Genomic DNA, 14,091 nt, shown 5'->3' on the forward strand with positions numbered 1-14,091 from the left:
TTTACTATACTCCTTGACCTGGGCTGGAATCTCTTTCAAATACTGGACTTGCCCCTCTCTATCATCTGCCTATCTAATTGTTTCAGTCTTGAACTTTTATATGACACTATTTCTATGAATGCAGGAAAGAAACAAACATAATTTATCAATAGAAAGCCAATAACAGTACTTTTGATACAATTCTTTGCAAAAAATTAAGTGTTTTTAATGGTATTGCTTTTAACTTCTAACTTTCGAAAATCCAGTAAGTAAAATAAAAATCATGACTTTCAAGCATTACACAAAATAAATTTTGGGAGGGTTATATAACTTATTTTGCCTAGACTTTGGGTACAACAGAATCTTAACCACCTACACTGGGCTAGTTTTCCCCATCAATTACTGTATGTATTAAATCTATTAGATTTATTTCTCATAATAAAACAGAATTACAGTAACATACATCCATCCATCCATCCATCCATCCTAGTCTTGAAGGAAAACACAGAATCCAATAGTTGGTGTTTCTCTTTTATTTAAAAACAGTGCTTCATTACCATTTGCAAAGGATGAAGAAAGACTCCACCTCCCTTGCTTAGAGTTTATAAAAGCCAGCAACATGATCAATAATTTATACACATGGATAATACAAAAAAAAGAATAAAAGCTAAAGAGCTAACTACTCTGACCTTCACAATTCCAGCTACTTGATAATAATAAGAGTAACCCAATGAATACTGTATGGTTTGAAAGCTACTGTACAATATGATACTTGAACAGGGGGAAGGGGAGGGAATAGGGATGTTAGAGATTGCCACAAAGTCCTGGGATGCAGCTACTACTTTTCCAGAGTCAGTCAGGAAACAGGAACCTGGTCAAGCAGCCTGGGCATCCTGGGGAATGATCCAAGGAGAGGGGAGCATCTAATTACAATGCATCCTATGTCCCAAAAATACCTGGCAAGGGAGAAGTGCAATAGACACTGCACCAAGAGCCAAGCCAGTTCAGGGCATATATTAGACCTTCTTCTGACAAACTCCAAGTATTATCAAGTCAGCTTGGGTGGTCAGTAAAGTCTCTGTCACCTTGGGACTGCCCTACAGTTCTGCCTCAACCTTTATCATCATGCCAGGGTCATGCCCCAGGTATTTACAAACAGAACTCAAAACAAAACAAAAACAAAACAAAAACACCAAATTAAAACCTAGTAAGATTATTTTATCACTTATTGAATTCCAGGCAAAAAAGAGCTGCCAAAACGGTGACACATCACTCTACTGAATATATAGACTAAATTCCTTCACAGCTGCTTCTCAAAGCAACTGCAAAATGCACTTGAATATTCTGCTCCAAAAGAGAGAAAACCAAGTACGAGGCTTCTGATTTTCCTTTAAAGAAGTCAATAATTAATTGACATGAGGCAGACTACAAGTCATAATGAATACTTCAGTGGACGGCTTTCAGAAGAAATAAAGCGGCAGCAAATCTGCTATTGCTAAGGAGCGGGCCATTACTCAATTATCATTCCTGTTAACAGGCAGTGTTTAGGTTCTATATATCTAGAAAACCTCACAAGAAGCTTCTAATTGTCCAAGGCTTGAAGTATAATCTGAACTAAATAACTGCAGAGGACTACAGTGTTGGATTGTTTCTCCACCTTCGTGGCAGTATAAGTTCTTGAAATTGAGCGCTTATGAGAATTTGCTTCTCAGAAGAGGTGCCAAGATACAGTTCGAATCTTATTGTTATATAACCAAATAGGTAGGGAGACCAGCACACTGAGGAAATACCCTAAAAATATTAATAGTTTAACTCTGACTACCAGAAGACAGTTTGCCTCATTAATGGGAGATTTAGTTTCATTAGACTGTAAATAAAAACCTTAAAATAGGGTGGGTGAATAGGAAATGGAGCAGAAAAGGTTGGGTTGACAATAACAATAACATCACCCAAATAGTGTTTTATGCAACAATGCAACAACAACAACAAAAATCAAGTATACTGGCGTATACTACAATCATGTTTGAAATTATCAGGAAAAAATCAGAATAAAAACACACACAATGTTACATTGGTTATTCACCTTGTCCATTAGCAATTTTGCCTTCCTATTGCAAAACCCATTCAGACAGTCAATACACTCCTAAGCCTCTTCTCCACCCCATCCCACCCCACTCCCCACTGCAATGGATTCCTCAGATGCTAGCATGCTAGAGAATGACATGCACGTTCTATTTCCCAGGTTGCCTGCACACTCTTTTGCAGCACAAGACACATCCATCCCAATCTGGTCTTGAAAACTGAAGTGTCCTGCTATATATCTACTGAACATCTGTAAATGGAGGTGGTTGGAAGAGGATTTGTAAAGCCTTGAATTTGTACTACCATCTATGAAGATGTTTCAACTGTTCTAGAAATCAGAGGGTAAACATTATCTGACTAAAATTTTGCTTCGTTGCAAAGTTCGTTCAGGCTTTGGAAAAATCAAGAGATGAGAAGGTATTTATAGGAATAGTGTACTTCTCACATATTTTGTGTTTCACAAAGAGGTGAGTGTTTTGTCCTTTCGTTTTATAGTTAAGGAATTAGACTAGAGACATTTCTTGACTAAAGATGCCTTGCAGAGCCAGTGATATTCCTCAGGTGACAGCCGGGGTGACTTGAGTGTCATTCCAGGAATAATCTGTAAAAGCACTCCACCTTTGTCTTTTAGGAGAAAAAAATTAATAAAATTATGCAACTTGGAGGATTTATCAAGATTCAGTATCAATCTTCCAAGTGTAAAAAAAAAAACATTTAGTCCAAGAATTGTATTTTACAAACTGCAGATTATATCTTTTCTATGTCAACACAAGACAGTTGACAATTTCAGTTGACAGTTGTAATTCACTGTGGAACTCTGATGTGTCTTATTCGACAGGCAGAAGTAAAATCACATCCTCCTTGAGATGAAAGTAGCTGGAAAATTTGCTCTTCCTTCTTCATTTCCACAATTTTGTGACAGCTGTAATATTCCTATTCTCTTCTCATTTTAAGCTGGATATACAAAACAAACATACCAACTGTTACAGCAGCTTGTCTTTTTAAAAAGTGGCCAACGGTCTAATAGTTTAGTGCCCCTTTGCTCAGATAAACTGACACTTTCATGAAGATCTCCTCTTTAGCAATCCACACAAATCTCTGGTAAGCCACAAGAGAACACAATGGCGGTGGAACTAAAGATGCATAAGTTGTATATGACTGGAACAGTGCACTTATGTGATATCACTGAAGGTTTTCAAATCTCCTTGCCCATTTTGACATCATTGTGGAGCAAAAGATAATAGGGTTTCATCTACCCAATTGCCTATTTCTAGTCGAAAAGTCCTCTGATACTACTTTAGTGCGCTGAAGAAACAGGGAATTGTGCTTTTGTAATGGGTATGGCTTTAAAGTTATATTACACAAGATGGTACACTTAATCATAGCCAAAAGTCTGAGATGATGGACTTTTAAGTTAAAATTGTGGGGCATCTGCAGGAGGTGTTGCAAAAATAACAACGGAACAGTACAAGAATAAAAAAGGATCTCTTATGCTATCCTAATGTTTATAATTAGTGGTAAAATATTTGAGAGCCTTGGTTTGCTTGTCATCCAATTGCATGCATTATGAATTTACAAGACTTCCGACTGTAGTAGAAGAAAGAGTATTCCAGGAAGATATTCCAGCATGGGATAATCTTCAGGCTTTCCTGAAGCCCTTTTTCAATTCCAAACTGGCAGTATTGACCCAATTAAGCAGTTTGTCTTCAGACGGGCAACCGTTAAAAGACACTGGTTGCAAATCAGAGTGAACATCAATTATGCCTTTATATTATGTTTGAAAATAGTTCATTTCCAGATACCAATGCTAATACAAGCATTTCCAAATTAGTGTTATGACAAAAGGAAGAAAAAAAAATCCCCCCTATCCCCACTGCTTGCCTTACTTTTCTGGTCCAGAATGCTTTTTTTTTCCTTTTCATGCAATATTTTTTATAACATACTTGCAGCAAAGCTAACTACCACAGGGTGAAAAAGGAGGATCTTGTACAGTGGAGTATCAGAATAGCCCTGGTGCAAGCTTTTCCCATAATCACTAGTCCAGAACCTCAGAATATGTAGATCTTTGCAATTAAAATCTTGGTTTTTCTAAAGAAAAAAATAATAATTCCATCATGGCTCCAAATTCAATGGGTTATTGTCCCAAACATGCCTTCAAAAAAGAGGGAAGAGGGGGAAGAGAAGAAAACCAAACGCAATGATTAAAGTAAAGCCATGGTAGAATGTATCATAAGAATTAAAGGTAGGTTATGTATTCGTTACATGCCTTGTCCTCTAAAAATCATTATAAGATGAAGTCTTTGGGCAGCTTTGAGCAGTTTTGTCTTGAAAATTATAAAAAATCTTGATGCTGCTGGAGCAGTCCTGAGCCCATATAAGTGCCAGCTGGTGATAAAAGAGGAGGGTCTTTTGTGTTTCCAAGGAGCATGCAGGTTCCAGCTGCAGGCAATCAACATTCACACCCCCCCCCCATTCCCCCAGTAGAGGGAGCTCTTCCTCACTATTCTGGCTTTTGGGCCTCAGACCCAGCAAAAATATCTACATATTCCTGACTACCTTCCATGATATTGAATCCTAACAGCCCTCCCTTAGCACTAGTTGTCTCTTTTTGTGTGATTGGTAGGATAAACTATGCATATATAGACACAAAATGCATTATGTTTACCACAGTTAAAAACAAACAATTGAAAAAAAAAGATCAAAAAATGCACAATCTTTGGAACAAAAGAATTAAAGGCAGAAATTTAAAGGAAAATACATATTTAAAGAACATAGTGAGGTATAAAAAAGTATTTCTCTTGTTTTTTTCTTTTGTTTTCCTCCTCTTCTTGCTATAGAGTTCCTCTACTAGTAAATATTGCAATAGCCAGGCCTCATGAACTGGGGGGAGGGAGCTGTCCCACTTGCAGGGGGGGTGCTCATGTCACTTCAGTAAGGGGCAAATCGGCTGTAGCCACCTCGGTATAAACTTGCCTGCAAAAGTTGATAAAAAAGAGGAAATTTAGACTTTTTTTTAAAAAAAGAACAATGCATATAAGACTCTTTTCCCATGTAACCCGTATGATTTAAGAAGCGGTAGAATTCTTCTTTAAGAATGTTTCAAATGACCTGAAATTTGGGTGTCTGAAAACTTGGTGCCATATTTGTCTTCTGAATCAAGCACATTAATCCTAGATTATCCCTAACAACTTTTCTCCATGTTTTCCTTGAAACTGAATTTCTCTTTCTCCCTGGCTCTGCAGTTCTTTTACTGTTCTTCTTCCTAGCCAATTTCTTCACATTTAAAAACACGAACCTCCTGCAAGTTATCCTAAGATTTGTTTAAAATGCAAATCAGAAGATCAGACTGCTCTATGATGGTGATAACATTTGAGAATATTTAACTTTGAAAAGGAAAGTAGCCAGGTCCAAGTCTTATTGCTCAGCTTGCTAACAAAATCAATGGGATTAATGAACTCCAAGTCCTTCAGCACCAGTAAACTCATTACCAAGGTTAAAATCAATTATTGGCTTCATTAGTTTAATTTGTAATTCTTCATTAAAACAGAAACCAGAACAACAGCTCTGGATACAAACAAAAGAATAAATTATCCCCTTTGATGTTAGAATGCCAATGCACGTGACTGGAATATGGTAATAAATCTCTGACTGTATTTGAGACCAAGCCTAGGAATAATATTATGTGCAGATTTCTCTTCCCATTTGGTGATTTCACCACAGCATTCCCTTTACAATGAGACTGGTGGTTGTCATTAACTTTCTCATATCCTTGTCTTACATTTCTATTATTATCCTCCTATTCGTCCTAGCATGGTTTAGCAATTAACCAGTATCCTGAATATACTCTTTATTATACAACTTCTGAGACTATTCAACCACCCATACTGTAGACAATATAAGTGACCCTCATTTAATGACCATTCATTCAGTGACTGCTCAAGCTTAAGATAGTGCTGAACAAGTAGTTAAAACTGATCCTTACTCTCACAGCCATTGTAATTCCGGGGTTCATGTGATCACAACTTGCAACCTTCCCTGCCAGCTTCTGACAAAGTCGATGGGCAAGCTGGCAGGAAACTGCAAGTCACAATTAAGTGAAGTCCTTGATTAACAATGTCAACAGTGGCTGCTGGAACTACCTTTCATAAGTGGCATAGTCACGTGTTGTTGTTGTTTTTTACTTACCGTGTTTCCCTGAAAATATGACATGTTCTGATAATAAGGCCATGCCACATTTTTCTGGTGGACAAAAATATAAGCCCTCCCCTGCAAATAAGCCCCTTGGACAATCCCCCACCTCCAGCCAGGCAGAGTGCCGCTCACCAACCTAGCAGTATCTCTAAGGTGCCAAGTCATGGGAACTGGGGGTGGGGGGGGGGAAGGTGATCGCGTTGTTTGGCGCCTTCAAGATACAGCTAGGTTGGTGAGCAGCGCTGTGCCCAGCTGAAGAGGGGGGTTGCCGGACGGCTGCTCTCTCCAGCAACCCCAAACCAATAAACCCTCCCCTCATAATAAGGCCCAAGCCATATTTTGTGGGTAAAAAGAAAATAAGATCCTGTCTTATTTTCGGGGAAACACGGTATAACCATGTTGCTTAATGGCAGTTTTTCCAGTCCCTATTAGCAGTGTTAAGGATTGCCTGTGCTTCTTTGTAATAAGTATAAAAGAAAGAGAAAAAGCCACACTTACCACAGCGCCAACTCCATAGCTAGCTGCAGGGGCAAGAGCATGGTAAGGGTCTGCTGTGTACACCCTGCCGTAACTAAAAAAAAAAAAGGTGGGGGGGGAGATAGGAATTTAAAAAGTCACTTCAATAAAGGTTTTTCTCATTAGAAGAAATGGAAATCTATGAACTTCCTGTCTTCACCCCACCTATAATTTCTTTTCCTACGTATCTAAAGGACTTGTTTAAATCTCAAGGAACTATTGCATCGATATAACCCCAAGTACTCGTAATTTAATACTTTGAAACAAAAAGGCTTCATTTTGAAGGAAGCATGTTTCACATTATGGTGGTGGTGGTGGTAGTGCTTGGGAGTGGAAGATTGGTCTATCGTAAATGTGTGTTGAGATTTATGCTGGAAAGGTATCTTTTGTATAATAGAATTTCACAATTTTAGATTGAAAAGCATATAAACCTATACTATTTATATTAAATTTGAGACAGCCGAAACTGATCATCCCCGGGAAATAAGTGTGAGTAATTCTTGCAGGAAAATGAGGCACCGATCAGGTTTTCCATTTGAAAAAGTGCTCAGACAGTATACCAAGTCCTTGTAGGTGCAACTTCAGAAGTTACCTGTTATCATTGTGGTAATAACACCAAAGAAGACACTGGAAGGTGTTTGAAGATGAAAGAGCAGTACAAGAATGAAAGTAAAATGTACCGTACTTTCATGCAAGGCTTTATTATATCATTCCTACTTATATCTAAGGACTCCTATCTGTCCTTAGATATAAGGCTTGCCATAGAATGTTGCTTAGCCAGTGTACATAGCCTTTTCACGGGTACAAAAAGGGTTTCATTCTCTCTTATCGTTACCTTAATGACCAAAGCACCAAAAGGCAAGACAAGAAAAAATGAAGGGAAATTAATCACGGAGACAAGCAACCAAGAACTGAGGAGAAATTTTGTAAGAGAGCAATCAACCAATGCAGTAGCTTCCCTTCAGAAATTGTGGGAGCTTCATCACTGGAAGCTTTCAAGAAGAGACTGGACTGTCATCTGTCAGAAATGATGGAGGGTCTCCTACTTCAGCAGCGGGTTGGACTAGAAGACCTTCAAAGTCCCTTCCAACTTTATTATTTTATGTTCTAATGGTTGTGATTATAGAGAACAATTATGCTAAGCAACACAATAATAACTCCCAGAGGCCACTGTATGTACAAGTCAACGATGTCTTTTTTGTGTGTTCATAGATTATTGCCAAAATATGGAGCATAGTGTAATTCATCTTCAATGAATTCATTTCTCACAATTTTTAGCCATTTTCCCTGGACAGGGCACTGGAGAGGGGGGGGGGGGAATCTGGTTATTGGTTGTGCTTGAAAACAGCACAAATCCACTTTAAAATGCCAGCAGGATTATATCTTGTTTTCCTAAAGGCAAACTACTCTGTTTTGTCTACAGACAAGAACAAGGTTGAATGCTGATCTTGATGCATGACTGCTATCTCTTTTGGAAACACATAAACCTTAGGCATATAAGAACTGTTTTTACTGAATGTTTCCTAGCCATAAACCTGGAGATCATGCTTTTGGCATTTGCAGGTAGGACACATACTGAAGAATTTGAGGAAATGTACTGTACTTTTAAAACAGCATACTCTCCAGAGACATGGAAATCACGCCTTTCCTTACATACCCATCACTGTAAGCTGCAGCAGCGGCTGCTGCAGCAGTGGCTGCTGTTGCAGTAGCAGGCTGCGCATATCTGTAGGCTGCATATCCACCCTGCAGGGGAAAGAAAAGAACTGACTTTATAGATATCTTTCTCCTTAAACAAAGTGGAGTGATCTACACAACACAAGTACAGAGGAAATGTTTCAAACTGCATCAACTCCCATGTCACATTTAATTATGAAAGCACTCCCTGATCCTCATGTATTTTGCAATCTTCCCAATGTGTTACCTGATGAAATCAAATGGAAAAGGCCTATACTATCATTGTACTTGTAGGTCAATTTATGAACAAGAATATCCAAAATGAAGATGCTAATACATCTTTTTAGTCGACCCTGATCATAATCAATATGAAAAAGTCTATAGGGGGAAAACGTTGTTACCCACCGGAGTTGTCCATAATAAATTTTCTAAGAGGTTTCCAGGGCTATAAATTCAAATCAAACACCCCCACAAGCTAATGTTTAGGAAATGAATTCTATATATGGAAGGCACATTAAAATGAACTCTCCAAAACAAGTTCTTTACGTCTCCAATAATCTAAGTACCATCTTCCTTCCTGTATCGTCTGTCCTGTAGTCTCTTCCTTGCCAATTCCTTCACTTAATTTAGAATTTAATGGTTTTAAATTCACTGCTACATCATGATCTTTTTTTTCTTGCCAAAATCTCTGTAATAGTTCTTGTCTGATTTTGAACATCAGATTGTAAGGCTTAACCTTTAAGAGTCTTCATTTAGCTACATATGGCCTTCCTTTTATTTTTGTCCTATGCCTGGGACATCATAATCCTGTCTCAGTAAAAGCCAATCCTCCGTGTTTCTTACATTTCCTATAACAACGGAAGCTGCCTGATGCTCCTTCCAGTTTTAATGATTTCCTATCTAACATTTATTTTTTAAATAGGAAGCTAGTGTGGTACAAAGCAACAGGATTTGTCTTTTAACAATACGTCTGGGCTTAAAAGAGAATATCTAAGAAACCAGAAATGATGGCTACCTACTTAGGGATTTTTCTTCTGATAAACATTAATGTGCATATATGTATGAATTGTAAACTTTCTTTCTTATTTACTTGGCTCATGTTTACCATGGCAGCCACTTAGTAAATGGGCAATCTTTCAAAGCAATCATTTTTTGAGAATATTCACGACAAGTTCTCAAAACTACAAATGTGCCCATTTTGTCAGTCTGGCACAGAACTAACTTTAGTGAGTCTGCCTTAAACATAATTTTTAAAAGAAGAGGCTGTGTTCAGCTATTCATACTGCAGAATAACCAGCATGTTTTACCTTTTTTATCATTAATATCGGAAAACTTGTTTCCTTTTAATTTGTAGTTCAGCTGGGTGCCGGGAGAATGAATTTATGAAACAATCTTGTTTTGGTGCTATATCTATTATACTGTTGCTTTAAGAATTGACCAGTGCAATCTTTATGAAAAGAAAGCAGATACCTGAACATTTCATTGTAAATCCAGGGCAGAAATACTGTATTTAAGATAACCAATGCAACAATAACAAGCTTCAAACTGTAAAAATCCTGTGCCTAGAAATCTCATCTAACATATAAGAAGCCTTCACAGACTAAATTATGGTAGCAAATAATTATAGTCTTACAATTATATCAGTTAACAATTAGGTTTGAAGAACAATGTTAAAACTTTAAAAGATTGGATGGTTTGAAAATTAGCAAAAAAAACCCAAACCTGTAAAACTGAATATTCCTCTGCAACTCAACCGCCCCCTCCCCAAAAAAACCCTCATATTCAGCAAGCCAATCTAAATTGGCTCATTCAATATATCGTTTTTTCTATTGTTTCAGGCCCACATGGAATAATCAGCCTCAAGGGTATACAACCCAGAGAAGTATTTTTTCCCTTCCTTAATAGTTGTATCAACCATTAATAGTTGTTGTATCAGGTAATTGTAATTAATATTCCAAGTGTCTGCTTTAATTAATTTTACTGAGTTCTGAATGTAGAAGAGGATAAATTGGGAATGAAAATCCATGTGTTCATGGTATGAAACAAGATTTTTCATGAATGTAAACTACGTACAAAGGGTTATCTTTTCTCTATCTAGCTATTGCAGGGAATACTTTTTTATACAGTAATATGTTAAACGTTACTAATACAACCCAAAAAATAAATTAAAAACAATAAATGCAGAAAGAAAATTAGAAAAGAAAAAAAATAAGAATATAGTGACGGGGAATCTATAGCAATAACTATAAAATATTGAGGCTCTTCTTTTTCAAAAAGAATAGCAATCTTAAAAAATCTATTCTTTAGAGCTTTTTTGGAAAAAAGGTAATGGTACACTTATACGGTTCTGAAATTAACCCCCACTTCAAATCTCCTCCTACCACAAATGAATAACTGTTCTTGTGCTTCTCCTCACCACAGTCTCTATTCTGACTTTGTTTAGCTCTTTATTAATTTCATTCTATTGAGTGTTAGTAGCTGAAGAATTTTATTCCAAGGAGTTTTGCTAAAACAAAGCTTCAGACGTACTGGCATCCCTTTTCTTGATTAAAAAAAAAATCCAGATTGTAGAAGTTTCAACACATCTGATATTCAGGCATGCTCAGATGTATTCATCTTGGTCTTTGGCAACCCTGATTGCTGAGCAGCTTGTCTCATAATGTGCCTGGTGTGCTCTATTCCCAACATAATTTTTTTTTAAATTTGACATTTGAGATAATCAGCTGAGTTCAGCCGAACTGTGAATATGAGGACAAGATGCAGTTTGAAACTAAAGATGTTTTTTTTTTCAATTTAAATCATTTCAACTTGCATTTCTTACAAAGAAAAAAAAGGACTGGAATTAGGGTGGGAAATGGTAAAACATTTATTAATTAAATGAAAATGAAAATAAAACTAAGCATGCTGACATTTGGAACTAAAAAAAACAACCAGCAAAATCACCACGTTCAGACTTATATTGGCTAGTTCTATCTATCCCAGCATTCTCTTGGGACAGCAGTTTTGCCCTAGGCTCTACCACAAGCTCAGTGAAGTACACAGCCTCAATTACTAGAGCGTGCAGCCACAACGACCTGCTATTACATAAACAGTCAGTCACCACTGGAGTTAACATTCCAAATCTTAAACAATTCCCATGTACCCCAAAATAAAAAAAAAGAAACTTCCCACCCTAGCCCTGTCCCACACCACGAATGTTAATAATTATAACAAGCAGTAACCCATCTGTTATATCAGAGAAGGGAACAGAGACTCCACTGAGAGATTTCGAGCAAGGTATTAACATTTCTCAGCTGACTGCACAATAAACAACAACAAAAAAGGGGGAAAAATAATTCATTGGAAAAACGAAGCTAAAAATAGCCATTGTGTATTTTGGGGCAAGCAGGCACGGATACAGATGTAAAATTACCGTATTTAGAAAAATGTATGCTGTATATAAATGAATGATTATATCTATGTGATGAAACTTGCGTGTTTTTTTTTATCTGTATGCACAAGACATTTAACTGGGTCAAAGAGGAACTGTAGAAATATCTTAACTAACTGTGGAAATGAATTGCACAGTAAATTAAGATAGTTAGGTTTAAGCCTGAAGCTAAACTAACTGCAAACAATCAAGGCAGCTGGGTCACTTATTCCTTCTTTTTCTATGCATCCCACTTTATCATTTTGCTGTTTGGCCCCCACAACCACTAAGAGATGCAAAGGGAGCAGAAATAGACTGGAATAGAGTAAGATCCTATCCTATTCCTCCCACACACCCTCTCTGTGTGCATGCGAGAGAAAGACAGGAGCATGTAACATGAGGTGGTTAAGGAAACATAAAATGACCATTCCCACTCGTCAGCAATTATGCGTTCCTGGCACATGGGATTAGTCAATTAACCAAAGGGAGCAGCTGACATCAGCATGTCGTCATCTGAACATGTTCATTAGATCTACATTGCATAAAATCAAGAAAGAGAATCAAAACACATTCCTGACAAATGAACATGGACATTTAATTATATCAGTAGGCGATGCCTGCTTGAAAAATTAGCAGATGAACTTCAGCTAGGATAAGAAAAAGCATGTGTACACATTTCCCCCCAATTTACAAGAAATCAGATGCACATGAAGCAGATATATAAATTCTGGCATAAGCTTACTCCAGAAAAGATTTTTGAAATTTTGAGATGTGAAATTTTAGGGACTCCTAATTTGCCCTGTCAATTTATTTAAAACTCCATGGAATAAGTCCAAGCTACTTATAATATCCCCAGTTCCTGCCGCTTTGGCAGAAAAGACTTGCCTACTAACTCACATTTTTTTCCTCCTTTCCCTGCCTTCCATCTGTTTTATATTTCTCTGCACTCAATCAAATATTATTTAATTCACTACAGAATATTATAGAATTTAGCAAATTTCTGTTAATCAGTAAAAGACACAGACCAGGACCAGTTCTTTCATATTTATCTGTATCTGGACAATAAAAACCTATGTTTCAAATCATATCCTCTTTATTATAGGTGTCCCAAATTTTAATTATTTAGACTTGAGTTTTTCATTTTTCACCTTGAGTGGAATACCTTCTCAAGAAGGCATCGTTAGGCATGTGATGACAGATTCTTTTGTCCTTTAGGTAAGGCAACCCTGAGCCTCTGTTGCAAATAGAAAGGAGGAAGAGGTTGCTAAAACATGACAGTGATCAAGTTATCAGAAATAGCCAGATAAAGGAAAGAGCCCTTCACTGCACAGCTGTCTATTTCAATGTGGGGCAATAAATTAGAACAAGGACTGTCCAAGTGCTGCTTTAGTCACGGGGGAAGATGGAGATTAGTTTCATTTGGTCTGGAATTCATTTAAGCTTGATATGTCTCAAGTGCTGCTGTAAGCATCTTTTATTAACCTTTCCCCCATCATATGTAGACTTGAAGAGATCTACAATATGCAACAGGTTTCCTATTTGCATTTGCAGCACAATGTTAGACAAGTACTGAAATGAAATCTACTTCCCTTCACAGTTAAGTCAATGGAAATAGCAGGTATCAAGGTAAACTATAAACAAAAATACACCAAAACACATCTGATTTTATATATTCCAATAGGTTGATATTCAGTTGCATAGCTTGCTCCATGAGATATTGTCAAGGTTTTCAGTGTGTGCCTGGATGCTCTTAGAGTTTGGATGGAGAGGAAGAAGAGGATGGCTGTGAATTCAGGAACCCTCCATTTCCAGGGAATGTCCATGTTTAGTTCCATATAAAATTGCATTTCCATGGATTCGTGAATATATATTAAGAATCCTCCTGAAATCATAGTTTTAAGTAGCAAATGACAGCCATGGCATTGAGGGACTTTGCAGATTTATCTAGTATGTCAACTTCATCCTTTTCTGGGTTGAGAAGTCTTTCTCTTGGTCATCTCTAATCTGAATTATTGCAATGAGTTCTGCATGAAGCTGCTTTAGAAGATTATTTGAAAACAAACGTTGATCCAGAAGGTGGTATATAAACTGTTTTGCCTATATGACAGCTCTATTTCATCAACTGCCCTGTTATAAGTTGACATCTAGAAACAATTCAAGGTATTGATTGTCACACATAAAACTCTGTGACTCAGGGCCTAGACAGCTAAAGAATTGTCCTTTCCCTTGGATTACCT

At 37.2% G+C, this 14,091-nt stretch overlaps 1 protein-coding gene across 6 annotated transcripts in view; it reads right to left on the reverse strand.

Moving 5' to 3' along the window:
- Positions 1–497: 497 nt before the first annotated feature.
- Positions 498–14,091, reverse strand: part of RBFOX2 (RNA binding fox-1 homolog 2) — a 192,942-nt gene continuing 179,348 nt past the window's right edge. For all 6 annotated transcript variants that reach the window (XM_081956659.1, XM_081956658.1, XM_081956657.1 and 3 more), the window contains 3 exons: positions 8,426–8,514; positions 6,751–6,823; positions 498–5,034 (listed from right to left, as the gene is read on the reverse strand). In XM_081956659.1, the coding sequence (XP_081812785.1) occupies positions 4,990–5,034; positions 6,751–6,823; positions 8,426–8,514 (207 nt within the window). In that variant the 3' untranslated portion in view covers positions 498–4,989. The remainder of the gene's footprint in view (positions 5,035–6,750; positions 6,824–8,425; positions 8,515–14,091) is intronic.

Source organism: Natrix helvetica (genome assembly GCF_964273705.1).
Source record: "Natrix helvetica genome assembly, chromosome: 6".
Taxonomy (NCBI): domain Eukaryota; kingdom Metazoa; phylum Chordata; class Lepidosauria; order Squamata; family Natricidae; genus Natrix; species Natrix helvetica.